The sequence below is a fragment of the Mytilus edulis genome, chromosome 13 (genome assembly GCF_963676685.1).
Source record: "Mytilus edulis chromosome 13, xbMytEdul2.2, whole genome shotgun sequence".
Taxonomy (NCBI): domain Eukaryota; kingdom Metazoa; phylum Mollusca; class Bivalvia; order Mytilida; family Mytilidae; genus Mytilus; species Mytilus edulis.
Genome location: NC_092356.1, coordinates 16,497,866 through 16,518,752, shown reverse-complemented (window position 1 = coordinate 16,518,752; position 20,887 = coordinate 16,497,866). Strand labels below are relative to the sequence as shown.

Here is a 20,887-nt window from a genome sequence, read left to right as displayed (position 1 = left end):
CATAACACCTATTTATCTTTTAACATAAGACTTCATAGCTCATAAAAGGTGATTTGACAAATTTAAGCAGGTTCTTGATTTTCTTTCTGTTGATTTGAGACCCAAATAATACCAATGCAAATATAAGGTAAAAGTAGTCCTTTTTCTGCCATATTTTATAAATCAAATATCTGGAAAAGGAGTTCCATGACCTTTCAATATTTTTAGCTTATTTTAATCCTTAACTAATACTCTTCCAGCTTAAAGTATCAATTTTGAATTATTGATTTATTTACTTTTACCTTAGATCACCTAACTACATCCTTAATTGAATTTCTTATTTCTTATACATGAACTGATATAAAATCAATCAATAAACATTTTAATATGTTCTCTACTAGCTAAACATTATTTCTCCATGTCAACCTTTCTTTCAGATATATGTATAACAAAAAAAGATTATTCTACATTTTTATTCATCTTTTAATATTAAAAGCACTGTGGGTAGTTTTTTTTAATAGTTATTACACCTAAATGACTGAATCCTCAATAATGCTTTCACTCTGGTCCTACCATTACCTTTTTTAAAGTTTATTGTCTAGATGATAAACATTAAAGATTTATGGAAAAAAGATGTAAAACTACATCTAATTTATACTTTCAAAATATAATTTTTATGAATACTCAAGTGACAGAAGTATATTATTTGTACATTATGGCTTAATATCCAGTGTAAAGAATACTAATGCCCAATAACATCAACTTAGTAACATCTATTACCCACAATGCTTTCAATTTTTTATAAATGGTGGATACACAATATGCAAGTTTACTAAACATCAATTAGTAATGAGTAAATATGTTCAGTGATTATTCCTTCTCCAGAATTCACATCATTCTTCCTTAAAACTCTCTGTTGCTGATTTTATCAACATCTGGTCTCGTACAACCCACTCCTGCCGATATATCTGACCCACTTTATCACATCGTGGTCACTATAGTTCAGTTTAGGTTCGAACACTTTTAGATAGCGAACTTTGAAGCCTGAAGGAGCAAAGGGTACCTGCAATTAAAAAATACACTTATTTTATAGAATTCACAAATTCAAAATATTATGTATTTTCTGAAAAATGTATTCAAATGCTTGCAACAAAACCTTGAATCTGATTAACAATGTCCTACACAATGAGTTTCACGCCAAAGGTGTTAAATTTTTTTGGTGTACAACCAATGAAACTACCCATGATCCTTTTGATTTTGAAGTCATGAATTGCTTCCAAGCTATCTGACAATTCTAAATGATTCAAAATTTAAAATATTTGTACAAGAACTCAAAAGAAACAATTGAGTAATATGACAACTGTGATGAACACTCACAAAAGGATTTCTGTGCTCTACAATACTTTTTTTATATTGATTATCTCCCCTCTACATACTGGATGAGGATTACATCACTTTTTTCATATCTTGAAATAGTGTTCTACAACTGTGTAAAGTTTTAACAATATCCATTCAGTTGTTATGAAGAATTTGTGCTTAGTCAGCACATGGACAGACAGGATGATTTCTATATATCCCCCAAACTTAGTAGGATATTGTGGATTAATTATTGGATATCAATTATCATGGATTTCATGGGTATAGGTGAACCACAAATTGAAATGTTCAATGCATTTCAAATTTGCCATAAGGTTGTTTGCAGACTTGGGCAAAACTACAACATTAAATGTCCACAAAAGTATACAAGTTTTCATCTACCCACGAAATTAAATTTCCTTCGAAAATACGAGTTTTCATCAATCCACGAAAATTGGTATCCACGAAAATAAAGGAATCCACAGTGTAAAAATACAATTTTTACCTCAAAGTTCATAGAGATTGGAGGCCTGGTCCACTTTTTCTTCTCATTGGTATTTAATAGTTCAATCTCTGCACTCAGCTGGCATTCTTTCATACCTCCCATTCTCTTTATTCTACAGAAAGAGCAAACATTTTATGAATTGCATGCCACTGTAAAACAAGAGGCTCTCAACAGCCTGAATCACTCACCTGCATTTCAGAGGAGAAGATTCTTAAATGTTATCAAACTTGATGAACAAAGTGTGTAAAATGGTCCTAAAAGGGCAATAACTCCTTAAGGGATCAATTGACAATTTTGGTCCTAAAAGGGCAATAACTCCTTAAGGGATCAATTGACAATTTTGGTCCTATAAACTTCTTTGTATATCTTACTTTGTATTTACTATTAGTATGTAGATTAGGGATAAATTTAGCCAAGGATGACAAAAGACAGTTTTGTAATACATACACTTTATCATTGTTTTAAAAATACATGTATTTAAAGTAACTTTCCAGCTTGTATCCTAGTAGAGGGCAAGCACTTTTATTTAATTTCACATATTATAGTCAAAGCTGGATAAAAGGCAAATAATTTAAGCAAGTAAGGTTTTCTTGAAAATAATTAAACAGTGATAGTAATTTTCTATTTTATTTTTCACTTTAATTTCTCTCTCTATCTGTTTTCCAGTTCACCGACCCCTGTGCATTTTGAATGGTTAATTCAAATTTAGATTTTGATCATGTGTATAAAAGTTTCAAAGCAATTATCTATTAGCTCTTGGAATGTTAATGGATTATTTAAAAGAATAAGGGGTAACAGAGTTTGTAAACTAGATGATGATAATATTTGTCAAATTATGACTGCAGACATTGTTGGTCTTTCAGAAACGCATATCCCCACCAATGAGATTTTAAACTATGATGGTTATAAATGTTTTGTAAACTGTAGATCATCTGATTCAAATAAAGTTAGAGGTGGTTTAGCTACATTTTTTAAGAAGGAAATATTATCAGGTGTAAAGTTGATGGATAAAACAATGGATGATATAATGTGGTTTAAACTAGACAAGACATTTTTCAGTTTTGATAGAAATGTATTTTTATGTTTTTTATATATTCCTCCTTCAAACTCATCTTACACATTAAGAACAAAATTTGATAAACAAATATTTGAGAAACTTGAAGCAGATATTGCGAAATATAGTATATCAGGGGATGTAATCCTTATGGGAGATCTAAATGCACATATAAACTGTAAAGAGTTAGATTTCATAACAAATGAAGTAGATGACAGTTTGGACAACTTTCTTCCCACTAATTATGTTGCAGATAGTGTATGCAAATTTAGAAATACTCAAAAAGTAAACCAAAAAACTAATAACTATGGAAAATTAATACTTGACTTATGCACAGAATCTCAATTAAGAATCCTTAATGGAAGAACTCTCGGTGATTCAAAAGGTAAAATCACTTTCTATAATCATAATGGTGTGTCAATTGATGACTATTGTTTATGTTCATCTGAATTTTTACCAAATATTGTCAATTTTAGTGTAGGACAATTTGAACCAACAATATCTGATCACTGTCCAATTTCAATAACTATACATTCTCAATTAGTAAATAAGTCATGTGATAATTATGTTAAGCCAACTCTTAGAAGAGTTAAATGGACTACTAAACGAGAAGAAATTTTTAAGTCCAATATGTTGAAAGTGAACTTTGGAACTATTAATTCTGATGTAGATAATTTAACCCAAAAAATAGATGCGAATAATACATGTAATTCCAATGTAACTCAAAGTGTTAATGATACAGTCTCTAGTATATCATCAATATTATACAATGCTGCTTTTTTAAGTAATACTAATAAGACCCCTGGTAAAACCAAGAGAAGTAAACGAAGAAAAATAAAAAAGCCATATTATGATAATGAATGTGAATCTAAATACAGGTCCTTAAAGAGTCTGACTAGAAAATTATGTACTGAGCCCTGGAATGACAGTCTTAGACACAAAGTATTATATAATAAAAAGGAACTAAATAAACTTATAAGGAAAAAATATAGACAATTTAGACATAAAATGATAAAACAGATTATAGATTCAAATAATAGCTGTCCAAATGATTTTTGGAAAACAATTAAGAAACTAAAAAAGGAGAACTTCAAGGATCCTAGTTTTAACATACAACCTAAAGAATGGTTTAAATATTTTTATAAATTAATGAATATTGATTATGATAAACATGTTAGTAATGATAAGAAAGAGTATACTACTTTTAAAGATTGTAACACATGTACTAAGATGTTAAACAGTTTTATCCTGCAATTGGGCGTCCTACTATACAGATACAGCCCTACAGATATCGCTATGCTGTATCTGTATACTATACAGATATCGCTTTAAGCTCCGCCCACTGCCGAACTGAGTATTGTTTGAACCTGTGTGACCTCAGAATGTGTATTCCAGTTGCATTCCAATGACGATGACAATTGTCGATTTCAAAACTTGAATGTGTACGATTGTGTTACAAAATCAACCTTGTCAATTTCAGCATGCATATTTAGTGAATGCGTCAAGTCTGAAGCGTTGGACAACTCGTACACTTCTGTTTCAAATTTGACAATGTTTTGTTATTTGTTTTTACTGTTGAAATTATAGTTGTTATGTTAAAATAGATAATTATTCACCTTGAGCGATGTTTTATTGTTGACCATTCGAGATTCTTTTTTTGCGAACCCGTCTTCAGCGTAATGTGTGATTTTGATATTACTACGCGGGCCTCAAGGGATAACAAATCGAAAATAAATGTTAAATATGTTAGTTTTTGTGTCTTTCAAAACACTAACAATATACAGAAATAATTGCAGGATAAAGACAATAACTGTTTAGTGTCTTTAAATATCAGCTGTATTTGTACTCGGCTCGAAACAGGTGTAGTAGCTCGCTAAAAGCTCGCATACACCTTGTTTCCTAGCCTCGTACAAATACAGCTGATATTTAAAGACACTAAACAGTTATTGTCTATCTATTACAACTGAGGAGGTGGTTATTGCAGCAAAATTTTTAAAGAATAATAAAGCAAGTGGTTCAGATTGTATTACAAATGAAATGTTACAAAAATCTTGTTATATGAATATTGATGTTTATGTAAAATTGTTTAATCTTATTCTTAAGTCTGGTATCTACCCAACTTTATGGAGAAAAATTGTTATTAAGCCCATTTTCAAGGGTGGGTGTTTTAATGATCCATCTAATTACCGAGGTATAGCCCTTTCAAGTTGTTTAGGAAATTTTTTTCTAAAAGTTTTATATAACAGATTAGAAAAGTATCTTGAAGGAAATGAACTTATTTGTCGTGACCAAATTGGATTCAGAAAGGGAAGTCGAACAAGTGACTGTGATCATATTTTAACTCTAAAAACTATAATTGATAAAGCATTTAAATCATCAAAAAAGATATATGACTGTTTCATTGATTTATTATTAACAGAGATGCCCTATTTTACAAATTGTCTTATTATAACATAGATGGTCCCTTTTTTAGTATAATGAAAGATATGTATAAAGAGGTTTTGTACTCGGTAAAGATCTCGGAAGGTATCACTGATTTTTTTAATTCCTCAGTTGGGGTAAAACAAGGGTGTATTTTGAGCCCTACATTATTTTCTTTATATATTAATGATTTATAATCTATTTTTGACTCAACATGTGAACCACCCAAGTTAAACGATAATGATATATCATGTCTGTTATACGCTGATGATTTAGTCCTTATTTCTGAATCAGCTATTAAATGGCTTACAAAAATGCCTTGACAAGCTTAGTTTATATTGTACTAGTTGGGATTTAACAGTAAATCTTGACAAAACCAAAGTTATGAATTTTAACAAATCAGGTAAAAAACTTACAAAAGACAAGTTTGTTTTTAGTGATAATATTTTGGAACACTGTACAGAATATAAATATTTGGGTATACTGTTTAAACCATCTGGTAGTTTTACAGAAGCAGTGAGACTTCTTTGTAAAAAAGCCTCAAAAGCTATATTTTGTATTAGAAAACTGTTATTTTCTGAAGATATCAATGTATTACCTCACTTAAAGCTTTTTGATGCTTGTGTTAAACCTATACTTCTTTACTGTAGTGAAGTTTGGTCTCTGTATATGATAAAAGATATTACAAATCTAGAGTCAAAATATTGGTCATTGGCTACCATCAAAGTCCAAATTAAATTCGCAAAAACTTTAATTGGATTAAATAAATCAGCTGTCAATTTAGCAGTACTAGCTGAACTTGGTATGTATCCAGTTTTTATAGAAGCTTTAAAACTGTCAATTGGCTTCTGGTTGCATGTGATTAAATCTGATAACAATTGTTTACTAAAAGATGTATATCACGGTGGGTATGGTTGTCCTGCGAGAGAACGTACTGTGCTGGTGATTTGGTCCTGACGGGTGCTGGTGGGTCCTGATTCTGTGCTGGTGGGTTTGTTTACATTGTTCCAGAACGGCAATAAAACGACTGTTTTGTTGCTTAATTTTTCGCTGATGTGTCATAAGTACCATGCAAAGTATATTACAACAATATTATATTGCAAAAGTCGTGCAAGTTCGTTAAACGGAATTGTCCTGACGCTGTGCTGGTGATAAGAAAAACGGTCCTGGTTCTGTGCTTCTATGTCCTGGTTCTGTGCTTTTATATTTTAGTTAAAACTAGCATATATTCAAGATCATTGATGCTGTACTGTTATTGACTAATTAGCTGTTGTGGGCTTTCTTGAAATTGACATTGTTGTGAATCTGTTTACTGTTATTATGAGAGAAAAAATACCCCTATTTTTTCTAAAAAAAAATTAAAATTAACTGTAATCTTATTTATTTGCATGTGAATGGAACCCTTCTTGCCCCCATTTAAGATAAGAAAATATGTTTACGATTTTCGGGATTACGATCATTTTGCAAGATCACCAAAATACGTTGTAGTTTATACAATACTTATATAAAGTAGATGATGTGGTATGTTTGTTGTCAATGGACAAATTTCCATAAGAAACCAAAGGAAGTATGTATTATCAACCATACGTCATCGTACGACCTTTAACAATAACCCATAAAATAAAAATGTAAGTTTTACATAAAAATGGAGAGCAAAAATATAGAACAAAGGACTTTCTGAGCGTTTGAATCATGTCTTTAGCAGCTTAAAACACATTTGTTTGTCAACAATTGAGTGCTGACTATAAGAATGACAATAGTATTGCGGGTTTGTTTGTTTGGTGTTTTTTTGGGGGGTGGGGGTGGGGTGGGGAGGGATGGAGATAAGTTAGAACGAGGTTACAGTGAAAGCTTGGAATAGTTTCCCGTAAGATTTAAAAGTTGTATTGTAAAAGAAAAATGTATCTTATAGCTGTTAAGAATCACTTGCTGTTAGATTTTTCCAACATATTTTTTTTTGTCTAAACGGTTTGTTTTAGATTTACGAGTTTGACTGTCCCTTTGGTATCTTTGGTCCCTCTTTTATCAGGCATATTTTTTTTCGAAAGTTCGATAGAACATTGAAAAAAATCACTATTGTATGAAAGGGCAGGCTAGAATATGTCAGAAAATGAAGACGAGATAACCTAGAGAACACTAACAAAATTACAATTTCTTAGTTTTTTTCATTTCAAAATAAATATTTTTGATAAAGAATTACAGGGGAGGAAGTGAACAATGTGTCCTTCTTTTCTATATTTAAATATTTTTCATGAATAAAAATAAAATGTGCCTTGATTATAATTGAAAATGAGTAAATGGAAAAAATACCCAACTAAAATACACTTTTATTTTAATATTGGAAATATCACTAAGCTTTAAAGTTTTGTGTGTCAAACACACCATCTCTGTAGTAATGACTCCTTACTAAGATATTTCACTTCATTTATTTTTTTTACTGCATTTTTTTATATTGTGAATTCATAGAATTAATATATTATAATGTAGCCTTAATTTATATTTAAAAAAAAATGAATCTAAAGCCAGATATATCAAACATTTTTGTTTCCATCTATCCGTTTTCAGGACTTTAACAATCAACAATAACACGCCTAGAAAATGCGTATTCGGCTGTCTGTAATCGACCATTTTTAGACACCACAGGCTCCTAAAAAAACAAGCCGGGGTGGGGGTTCAAAGATGCAAATTAAGTACTTATATCAATATTTTATCTTTTCGTGTACGGTTTATGACCCCTCCTGTGGCCTGTCAATTCCGAAATGTGCAAACTGCAATAGTATCAAAACAGCACAGACAATGAATAATAGAGATATAAGTTTGTACATATATCAAGGGGAAACTTCTTGCAAAGCATTATTATTTATAGTTCATTATTTATTGTATTTAGTAGATAAAGAGAATTTAGTGAAAATAAAATCACTATTTTTGTAGAGAATTCACAGACCTTTGTACAGAGATTTTTGTTATGTTTAGCATGGGATCAACACAATGGTTCATTACCGAGTAAAAAAAAATCAAAATGTCTATCTACCTTGCACATTTTAGAAAATTCAGATCAGATAACGAAACTGGTCCACAAACATTTATAAGCAATTTAAGATTGTGACCCTCACAGTTTCCATTCACCACAAATATTCTCGTTACAACGAATCATTTTAAATACAAAAATACGTGTTGCAGCCTTTTGTTTATCTATTAATATATGTATACGGATAAAGTTATGAAAGGCAGGAGGGTCATCAGGGTGAGGAGTCCATGTCATCTGAAATAAATGCTAAGCATAGATCTAGAAAGCGTTAGATAATCATGACATTAATAAAAGTCTCTTCTTTTCTACTTTTTTCGAACAAATCGACACATAAAATGAATTATATAGTATTGTGGAATTTTTAACTTATTTTAGATACTATATATTGTTATCTGATATTGGACGAAAGATGTTGCCCTTTTATGTTATTATGTAATACAAGTTCAGATAATTTGAAAACACATGTTAAAAGCCAAATGGATGCACAAGAGCTAAAATAGGAGTTATAGATCCTGTTGGCAACAATTATCTGGCTAACTGTATTGATTTTGTAACATTTATTTCAAATATGACCAACTTCTTATCCAAAATCACCAGCACCGTATCAGGACCCACCAGCACAATGACAGGACCCACCAGCACAGTATCAGGACATGAATAAATTGAGAAAATGCTAAATTTTAATAAATTGCAATGTTTTTTCACAAAATTGTTTTGTCGTGTGGATTGCGGTATAGAAAGCGGACTCAATGAGCATTTTTGTTTTATTTTTTCAGTTCGAGATTTTCTGAAAATGAGCATTTTTGTGTTACGCTTACTGAAACAGTTTAGAGGGTCAATTTTTTAATGGTTTATATATGGACCCATAAGAAACGAAATTGAAAAATCTCAACTGTTTTTTTTTCATTTTTTATGAGTGAAAACGTCAATAATCATCATTTTCGTCTTTGTTTACATTTTTTCATTGATCACCAGCACCCGTCAGGACCGAATCACCAGCACAGTACGTTCTCTCGCAGGACAACCATACCCACCGTGTATATTGTTCCAACCTGCAATTAACCAATGGATTTGCTAAAAAGATTGAACAGTTACTTGCTACATTGAATTTTTCACATGTCTGGAAAAATCATGATACTATTTCAAAAAGGCGTTTATTATATGCAATTCATACCAAACTTAATGATAGATATCTTAATTATTGGAAAGAAAATATATTTTGTGATAATAAATCAGTACATGGAAATAAGCTGAGAACATATAGACAGCTTAAAGAAAATTATAAATTGGAAACCTATTTATTGTTAAATATAGACAGAAAAGTAATAGGGCATTTTGCTAAAATTCGTATTAGTAATAGTGTTCTTAGAATTGAACAAGGGCGTCACACTAAAACCCCTGTAGAAGAAAGAATTTGTCCTTTGTGCCTCTTAGAAGTTGAAGATGAATTTCATTTCACTTTAAAATGTACAAAACTAAATATAATTAGAGACCAACTGTTTTCCAAAATTAGTGAAATAGTTGCCTCTTTCTTAAATATGACTAATGAAGCAAGATTTAAATTTTTATATACGTGTGTTGAGACTGATATAATTAGAATTATTGTTAAATTTATAAGCAACATGTACATTTCTAGAAATGCTTTATTAAGCACTAAATAACTTTGTGGTACCACCTCCTCATATAATGTTTATGAAATTGGTATGATATATATATGTTTGTATGTTTGTGTATAACAAATTTGTATTGTCTTGGTATCAATCTTGTAATTTTGGATTTTAAACCAATAAAAATTACTTACTTACTTACTTACTTACTTACTTTGCTGAACATTATTGCTTTTTACAGTTTATATCTATGACCTATCTATAATTATATTCAAGATAATAACAAAAATCTGCAAAATTTCCTAAAAACTACCAATTTAGTGGCAACAACCCAAAAATGGGTTGTTGGATTCGTCTGAAAATTTCAGGTCTGATAGATCTTGACCAATTGAACAGTTTTTCCCCATGTCAGAATTGCTCTTATAGCTTTAGTTTTTGAGATATAAGCCGTCAATGGATCAAAACTTCGATACATTTTATAAACTAGATACCATAAGGAACATTTAGTTAAAATTTGAAGGTATTTGGCCCTGTAGTTTCAGAGGAGAAGATTTTAAAAATAGTTTACGAAGACAGATGACAGGTGATGACGGACACCAAGTGATGGCATTAGCTGACATGGGGCCCTTTGGGCCCCGGTGAGCTAAAAATGAAGACAATTAAGATCTCAAAACATGAGTGTAAAACTTCACATGTTTATATGTTTACCTGTTGTTTCATGAAGACTGGGTTTTTTTTCTCTATTAGTACAAAAAATTTAAAGATATGATATTAAATACAGCTTTGACAGATAAAATAAATGTTATAGTAGCTCTTAAAATTTTCATATTTGATTTACAACATACTAAATGTATATCAAAATAAATAATTAGTCTAAAATAGACGGTTTATGGTGCATGGACTTGATAATATGTATCAACATTTTGTTTGTATTTTAGTCTAGATGCCTTCTAATTTACCATTGACTACACCTCTCAAGACTGCTAAGAGTTTTATAAACTGATATAAACATAAATATAGATATAAATAGATAGCCACATTGTGTAACAAAAAATTAAACGGGGAATGTATTGATTGATTGTTGGTTGCTTTACGCCGCATTAGCACAACAAGGCTATATCGCGGGAATGTAACAATGGCTTGCATATCATATAAGATCATATAAAGTTATAAAAGGACATAACTGAAGAACAGTAAAAGGTTTTCTAGGTTTGTCTTGAATTCATATTAACGTTTTAAAAAATATTTTTAAATGCTTTGTATATGTGTAGGTCACATGAATGGGGATTCAATGAGGTCAAATTTTTCACTTGCAAGTAAATAATTCATTAGTGATTTTCTTTGCTTATTTTGACAATATTGAACCAAACTGGCCGCTAAAAAGGAAATTTTATCCCACTATTTCACGTTCATTAATAATTTTATTACTTTTTTTTATATAACTCGTAGCTAAAGCATAATTCAATTTCTTAATATTTAACAATAAAAAACAACAATAGATATAAGAAGATGTGGTATGAGTGCAAATGAGACAACTCTCCATCCAAGTCATAATTTGTAAAAACAAACCATTAAAGGTCAAAGTAGGGTCTTCAACATGGAATCTTGGCTCATACCGAAAACAGCAAGCTATATAAGGCCCCAAAAATTACTAGTGTAAAACCATTCAAACAGGAACCAGATGCTCCACAGAGCGTAGCTTTATACGACCGCAGAGGTCGAACCCTGAACAGTTGGGGCAAGTATGGACACAACATTTAAGCTTGATACAGCTCTGAATTTGAATATTCAATTTTTGTTGAAATCATACAAAGTTTAGTTTTGGACCCCGATTTGGACCAACTTGAAAACTGAGCCCATAATCAAAAATCTAAGTACATGTTTAGATTCAGCATATCAAAGAACCCCAAGAATTCAATTTTTGTTAAAAAGTTTAATTTTGGACCCTTTGGACCTTAATGTAGACCAATTTGAAAACAGGACCAAAAATTAAGAATCTACATACACGGTTAGATTAGGCATATCAAAGAACCCCAATAATTCATTTTTTGATGAAATCAAACAAAGTTTAATTTTGGACCCTTTTGGACCCTAATTCCTAAACTGTTGGGACCAAAACTCCCAAAATCAATCCCAACCTTTCTTTTGAGGTCATAAACCTTGTGTTAAAATTTCATAGATTTCTATTTACTTGTACTAAAGTTATTGTAACAGGCTATTATATGAACTTGGAATTATCTTTAATTATGGAATTTGCATTATTTTTTGTGTTAGAAATTTTTAATGAATTCTATATTCATTCTGTATTTATATAATGTTCTGTGCCGTGCACAACACTTTCTATTACAAAGAAGATAGCACATTTTCAATAGAATGTATTGTGCCACACACAACACTATCTATAAAAAATACACTGTCTGGAAAGTGTTATGCTCCGCTCAAAACATAATAATACAAAATAAACATGGAATTTATAAAAAAAATTCCAACACAAGAAATTATGTAAATTCCATAATTAAAAATAATTCCAAGTTCAAATAATAGCCTTTTTTGTGCAAAAACCAAGAAAAATGCTTATTTGGGACCTTTTTTGGGGCTCTTATTCCTAAACTGTTGGGACCAAAACTCCCAAAATCAATCCCAACCTTCCTTTTGTGGTCATAAACCTTATGTTAAAATTTCATAGATTTCTGTTTACTTATACTAAAGTTATTGTGCGAAAACCAAGAAAAATGCTTATTTGGGCCCTTTTTGGCCCCTTATTCCTAAACTGTTGGGACCAAAACTCCCAACCTTCCTTTTATGGTCATAAACCTTGTGTTTAAATTTCATAGATTTCTATTTACTTATACTAAAGTTATAGTGCGAAAACCAAATGTCTTCGGACGACAATGACGATGACGTCATACCAATATACGACTAAAAAAATTTCAATTTTTGCGGTTGTATAAAAACCAACGGTCTAATCCAAGGGTCCGGAAACGGTCATATATGCCAGTCTTGACCTAAACTGAAAGTAGTTTGTCCTAAATGAGTAATTGGGATTTAGGACAAATTTTATTTTTTTACAGAAATAATTTCGGTCATTCAATGTCATTTCGTTGAGATCGAGTTTCTAACATTGTCTAAATCGCCATTTTGAACTTATTTTTTGTTGTTATCCTTTTCCTGTAATAAAACTGCCACTCCAGTAAAGTGTTATAATCCTGAGGGCCCTCCTAATAACTATAGTAATGCCTCCAGGAAATATTGGCTAATGATCGCTAATCTCTTTACCTGTGTTTTTAATTAATTTTTTTTATTGATCACGAGCTCAGAACTATAAATAGTTTAAAGAAATTAAAAGTTCATAACAACTGTCTGCATTTAATTTAATTACTTTTCTCAGCTTAGACAATTGTCAATTCTGATTTAAAATTAAATTAAAATTAAATTAATTAACGTAGAACAAAATATTGTTTCACTACAAACACACATGCTTTGTTTACTAATACGCATGCTTGAAATTCGCTTCTGCAAATTAGACACTAAATCGTAAATTAACTAGAGGCTCTAAAGAGCCTGTGTCGCTCACCTTGGTCTATGTGCATATTAAACAAAGGACACAAATGGATTCATGACAAAATTGTATTTTGGTGATGGTGATGTGTTTGAAGTTCTTACTTTACTGAACATTCTTGCTTCTTACAATTATATCTATAATGAACTTTGCCCATTAGTAACAGAGAAAAATATTTGGTAAAAATTTACATAAATTTACCAAATTAATGAAAATTGTTAAAAATTGACTATAAAGGGCAATAACTCCTTAAGGGGTCAATTGACCATTTAGGTCATGTGGACTTATTTGTAGATCTTACTTTGATGAACATTATCGCTGTTTACAGTTTATCGCTATCTATAATAGTATTCAAGATAATAACCAAAAACAGCAAAATTTCTTTAAAAATTACCAATTGGAGGGCAGCAACCCAACAACCGGTTGTCCAATTCATTTGAATATTTCAGGGCAGATATATATTGACTTGATTAACAATTTAACTCCTTGTAAAATTTCCTCTAAATGATTTGGTTTCAGAGTTATAAGCAAAAAACTACATTTTACCCCTGTTCTATTTTTAGCCGTGGTGGCCATCTTGGTTGGATGGCCAGGTCATCGAAAACATTTTTCAAACAAGGTACCTCAAAGATAATTGTGGTTAAGTTTGAATTAATTTGGCCCAGTAGTTTCAGAGGAGAAGATTTTTGTAAAAGATAACTAAGATTTACGAAAAATGGTTAAAAATTGACTATAAAGGGCAATAACTCCTAAAGGGGTCAACTGACCATTTCGGTCATGTTGACTTATTTGTAAATCTTACTTTGATGAACATTATTGCTGTTTACAGTTTATCTCTATCTATAATAATATTCAAGATAATAACCAAAAACAGCAAAATTTCCTCAAAATGACCAATTCAGGGGCAGCAACCCAACAACGGGTTGACCGATTCATCTGAAAATTTCAGGGCAGATAGATCTTGACCTGATAAACATATTTACCCACGTCAGATTTCCTCTTAATGCTTTGGTTTTTGAGTTATAAGCCAAAAACCGCATTTTCCCCCTATGATCTATTTTTAGCCGTGGCGGCCATCTTGGTTGGTTGACCAGGTCACGCCACACATTTTTAAAACTAGATACCCCAAAGATGATTGTTGCCAACTTTGGATTAATTTGGCCCATTAGTTTCAGAGGAGAAGATTTTTGTAAAAGATTACTTAGATTTATGAAAAATGGTTAAAAATTGACTATAAAGGGCAATAACTCCTTAAGGGGTCAACTGACCATTTCGGTCATGTTGCCTTATTTGTAAATCTAACTTTGCTGAACATTATTGCTGTTTACAGTTTATCTCTATCTATAATAATATTCAAGATAATAACCAAAAACGGCAAAATTTCCTCAAAATTACCAATTCAGGGTCAGCAACCCAACAACAGGTTGACCGATTCATCTGAAAATTTCAGGGCAGATAGATCTTGCCCTGATAAACATTTTTACCCCGCATCAGATTTCCTCTAAATGCTTTGGTTTTTGAGTTATAAGCCAAAAACTACATTTTACCCCTATGTTCTATTTTTAGCCGTGGCGGCCATCTTGGTTGGTTGACCGGGTCACGCCACACATTTTTTAAACTAGATACCCCAAAGATGATTATGGCCAAGTTTGGATTAATTTGGCCCAGTAGATTCAGAGGAGAAGATTTTTGTAAAAGATTACTTAGATTTATGAAAAATGGTTAAAAATTGACTATAAAGGGCAATAACTCCTAAAGGGGTCAACTGACCATTTTGGTCATGTTGACTTATTTGTAAATATAACTTTGCCGAACATTATTGCTGTTTACAGTTTATCTCTATCTATAATAATATTCAAGATAATAACCAAAACCAGCAAAATTTCCTCAAAATGACCAATTCAGGGGCAGCAACCCAACAACGGGTTGACCGATTCATCTGAAAACTTCAGGGCAGATAGATCTTGACCTGATAAACATATTTACCCATGTCAGATTTCCTCTAAATGCTTTGGTTTTTGAGTTATAAGCCAAAAACTGCATTTTCCCCCTATGATCTATTTTTAGCCGTGGCAGCCATCTTGGTTGGTTGACCAGGTCACGCCACACATTTTTAAAACTAGATACCCCAAAGATGATTGTTGCCAACTTTAGATTAATTTGGCCCATTAGTTTCAGAGGAGAAGATTTTTGTAAAAGATTACTTAGATTTATGAAAAATGGTTAAAAATTGACTATAAAGGGCAATAACTCCTTAAGGGGTCAACTGACCATTTCGGTCATGTTGCCTTATTTGTAAATCTTACTTTGCTGAACATTATTGCTGTTTACAGTTTATCTCTATCTATAATAATATTCAAGATAATAGCCAAAACCAGCAAAAATTCCCTAAAATTACCAGTTCAGGGGCAGCAACCCAATAACGGGTTGTCGGATTCATCTGAAAATTTGAGGGCAGATAGATCTTGACCTGATAAACAATTTTACCCCGTGTCAGATTTGCTCTAAATGCTTTGGTTTTTGAGTTATAAGCCAAAAACTGCATTTTACCCCTATGTTCTATTTTTAGCCGTGGCGGCCATCTTGGTTGGTTGACCGGGTCACGCCACACATTTTTTAAACTAGATACCCCAATGATGATTGTGGCCAAGTTTGGTTCAATTTGGCCCAGTAGTTTCAGAGGAGAAGATTTTTGTAAAAGTTAACGACGACGGACGACGACGGACGACGGACGACGACGGACGCCGGACGCAAAGTGATGGGAAAAGCTCACTTGGCCCTTCGGGCCAGGTGAGCTAAAAATGTATTCATGCTAAATTAAACAAGTCCAACTATCATAATTAATATTCAAACACTATTAAAGGTAAAACAGTTAAAAAGCCGACGATTTCCTGTGAATTTGATAAACAAAACTAATCCCGGAAATGAGTCCGGAATTGGTCGTTTTACTATTGTCGTAAAACATCCGGTTATAATTTTGTCTTCAAAATCGAAAGAAACGTAAGCGAAGTTTGAGAAGTTTATCGTTTTGAGTCATTAAAATCATTTAATTTTTAAACTGGTGCCTTTCTTTTATTGCTCAAGATCGATTTTAAGGAACATGGTAGGGAAATTTCTGAAGTAAATGCGATGCAACAGTTAAACAAGTTCGTTGATGATACGCGTATGACTGTACATGTATGAGCATACACACAATCTTTGTTTAAAAGGGCACCAACTTTTAAGTTATCCCCAAATGACCGAAATTAGGTGAAAAAATTTCCGGACCCTTGGTCTAATCTATATAAAAAACGATAAACACTTATGAACCACATCAACAAACCACAACTACTGAACATCCGGTTCCTGACTTAGTACAGGTGCAAACAAATACAGCCGGTTTAAATGTTTGAATATGTACCAACCTTCACCCTTACCTGAATCAATAGTGTAACATCACAACATAGAAAGACACAATACATAGTTGTACTTACTTCCACACAATTGCATTTTCACTAGCTTTGTATTTAGCTTTTCCTTTCATACAAATCACCTGTACACCGCTCGTGTTCAATGGGGTTGGAATGCGTACCTGAAATATTGATTTACATGATAGTTGATATTCTATGCTATAAAAGAGTTTTCCTAAATAACCCAAAAAATTATTGTCATCTTTAGATAGTTTACACTGCAGAAGGTGCAGCTCTTCAAGCATAAATGGATGGAATATGCGTTTATTTCAAGTGACAACTATTACATACATATTCATAGATCAGAACATGTGAAACATGTGCAAACTGCTGTTTTAGACCAACATAATGACCCTAGTTTTTAATGTACAAGTTCTCAAGAAGACCCCTGACTCTCTAAGTCTTAGGTGATTTATTTATATTTAAAAATAAATAATTTCTATGGGGGAATAATAAAGCTGTAAAAGATTTTTTTTTTAAAACAGACTAAATTTGGTTGATGTTTTGTTTTTGTTTTTTTGGGGGGTGGGATGGGTATTTTTGTTTTAATTTAGTTCTAAACATCCGATTCCTATTCCCTATATCAGAACTATTATTATATTCTTCAAAAACTTAAATAAGGGGAAAACTGGGTATATATTATCATACATTATTATAATGAGGCAGTAATATGAAAAGTATGGAAGGTTTAACATGGTTCAACATTTTTCAGTTCACTATGTATACACACAAAATGGCTGATGCAGTCTCAAATTACTGTCAGATTTTATGTGTTACTTTTGCGAATTTATCAGGAAATATATTTTTATATCCTAAAAAACAAAACAAAACAAAGTCCAAGTATTGGTAGATCTGAAATCACACTTTCAGCATACTTGAGCCTTCTCATGGTGATTATGTAGTTACCGGGACATAGTTATAGTCATTATTTGATTACCAGACAAAATATTTCATTATTATTTGTTTTTTGATAATCTGGGACAGCATTTTTTTATTATTTGATAATCTTGTTTAAAAAAATAATTAATGATTATGTGATTATATTGGCAACTAATTTGTAATTATGTGATTATGTGAATACTTGGACACCCCCATGAGAGGCCTCATACTTACTTCTACTTTCTGTGCTAACAATGATGGCTTGAAATTTGACTTGACAACAACTTTGACCTCCATCTTGGATCGCCCAACTTCTCTAACCAATGGAATTACTCGGAATGGTAGACTGATGTCTTTTGTTGTACGATATCTTAAAAATAAAAAATTTAGTTCATGTATTTGCATGCTGGAAGTTAAGTGTTCAGAATTTGAAAGGATGGTAAATTCACAAACAGTTTTTTTCTTTTTCTGTTTAAGGAGTAAAACCAAATTAAAAAAAAAAATTAACACACTTTTCAGAACCACAGATTTTAGTCTGATAGTCCATTTAAGGTAGAAAATGGGACTATGAAGAAAAAAATCACAAAAATATATCAAAGCAGTAAAATGTATTGAGTGCATAACTATTTATTGAAAATAATACCAGTAAAAAGAAATTAGACAGGTGAATAAGTGGCAGAGAGAAATAACATAATTATTATAGAAAGGAAAGGAAACCATGTGCTCCACAGGGTGCAGCTTTATACGACCGCAGAGGTCAAACCCTGAACAGTTAGGGCAAGTATGGACACAACATTCGAGCTTGATACAACTCTAACTTTGGATTGTGATCAAATTTTTGACATAATATAGGTTTCTGACACAAAGCAAATGTCAAGATCTTACAAATCTATGGCGCAATACAAGATTTGTTCTTCAAACTTTTCAAAAATTTGGAATTTGAGAAATTTGGAGAAAAAAATTAAAACTTCTACCACCCCCCTTTTTTTTGCAATTAGTCCCAAACCTGATATTTCCTTATACATAATTTAAACAATTAGTGTAAAGGTGGTTAATCCAAACATACCCAACATTGTATGTTAATTTTTTTTTTAATAACCTCCCTTTCGCTGCTTTTAAATTGTCATAATTTTCCATTGACCAGAAAAACCTAGTTTTTCCCCTTTTTTGCCCCTTATTACAAAACATTTTGAGCCATAACTCCCAAAAGTCAATACTAACCATCCCTTCATGGTATGGAAACTTGTGATATAATTTCAGAGAGATTCATACACTTAAACACAAGTAATTGTTTGAAAACTACAAAAATGCTTATTTGGGCCCCCTTTTTGGCCCCTAATTCCTACACTATTAGGACTATAACCCCCAAAATCAATCCCAACCTTTCTTTAGTGGTATTGAACCTTCTGGTAAAAATTTATAGAGATCCATTCACTAAAACTAAAGTTATTGTCCGGAAACTAAAAGTGTCTTCAGACGACGACAACGCAGACAAAGACATGATGACTCACTAAAAGTGCTGCGTCTTTGCTCTTTGTTTGTTTTTCGCCGTGCATCACTGTACTGATTTGTGTCTTGAATGAATACCCCATATCCTTTTAGTTTTTATATCACGACATTTCAAGCTGGGATAAAAATTGAGGCTATGAATTGTTATATAAGTACAGTGAAACCTGGGTAAACCAAACCCTGATAAAACTGAATTTCACTTTAAACTGAACAATTTTTTAAAGTCCCACATAATATCCCTATCGATTAACGTTAATCTAACCTGAAAAAACCAAACCCTGTCAACACCGAATTCCGAACGCTTATTGAAGGCTCATTAGTAAATATGTATTTGAAAATTACCTGTCAAAATCATTGATAGCAATAAAAAAAAAGTATTTTTAATTATTTGCATGATTTAGTTAAACAAACACAGGATGACAGAGTATCCCCGAGGGTATTTGAGGTTAACTGGTGAGTTGTTAATACAAACTATATAATTAGCATGTTTGTGTCCATGTATTCAGTGAACTGGTCAGCTGCCCCCATTGCCGAAAAGGAAACGGAAGGAACTTTACCTAAGATCAATTAAATGCACGTTACTCAAATAGTTACAGTCACAAATTCATAACTGCCATTCAGTAGCTAAACTGTTTAATTAAATAATAGTTTAAAGCCTTTCATTAGATTAAGAAGTCGTGCAACACAACAAGGTCAATGACTTTCGAATTATGTTTACAGGATGCGGGATTCCCTTTAGAGGCCCTATATATATAATTCAGATGCTTCTGTTAGCTATTTAGCAACTATAAAGTCCGAGAACAAACTGGACCCCTGCTGTTGTTTCACTTTTATCTTGTAGCGAAGTATCAATCAGTGGGAGGCCAGTTTAGTTCGAGAACTTGTGTGTGCTGAAAATGACAATCTCGATTCAACTACGGAATTGACAGAGACTCAGAATTTGAATTTGAATTCCTCGTCCGTCATTATTTGACGATTTATACACTTTTACAACGAGGAGCGTGATTGACGTGGTGGTGTTTGATTTATAAAAAAATGTAACAGTAAGTCTATCTTCATCTACTTGTATTTTTACATTTACATCTAAATCAACATGAAAACAAGCTTAGTGTCTCTTTCAAGCCATATATATATATATTTCTAATGACTTATAAAGGATATTTGCATGTTTCAAGGTTCTTGAATAAATGATGAGTAATTGCCTATATACTTAAATATACTTTGCATTTAGTATAAAGTAACACTGTAAACACTCGTGTGTGCTCATAAGTAGCATGCATGTTTCACTATATTAAATTATTTTAAATACAGTTGTTATAATTGAATTATACCTTGTACATGTAATATGGAGAGAGCTTTTATAGGCTGTGCCTGTTGCTCAATCCTTTTCATATCTTAATGAATAAATTATGTTTAAAATCAAACATTCCCGTTTGAATGGTTTTACACTAGTAATTTTGGGGCCCTTTATAGCTTGTTGTTCGGTGTGAGCTAAGGCTCCGTGTTGAAGGCCGTACTTTAACCTATAATGGTTTACTTTT

At 31.9% G+C, this 20,887-nt stretch overlaps 1 protein-coding gene across 1 annotated transcript in view; it reads right to left on the bottom strand.

Moving 5' to 3' along the window:
- Positions 1–438: 438 nt before the first annotated feature.
- The window catches only part of LOC139501124 (AP-2 complex subunit mu), a 28,614-nt gene continuing 8,165 nt past the window's right edge, over positions 439–20,887 (bottom strand). Inside the window, exons 7-10 of the mRNA XM_071290105.1 lie at positions 18,072–18,207; positions 16,983–17,080; positions 1,841–1,952; positions 439–1,042 (exon numbers count right to left, since the gene is read on the bottom strand). Coding sequence (XP_071146206.1) covers positions 908–1,042; positions 1,841–1,952; positions 16,983–17,080; positions 18,072–18,207 — 481 coding nt within the window. The 3' untranslated portion in view covers positions 439–907. The remainder of the gene's footprint in view (positions 1,043–1,840; positions 1,953–16,982; positions 17,081–18,071; positions 18,208–20,887) is intronic.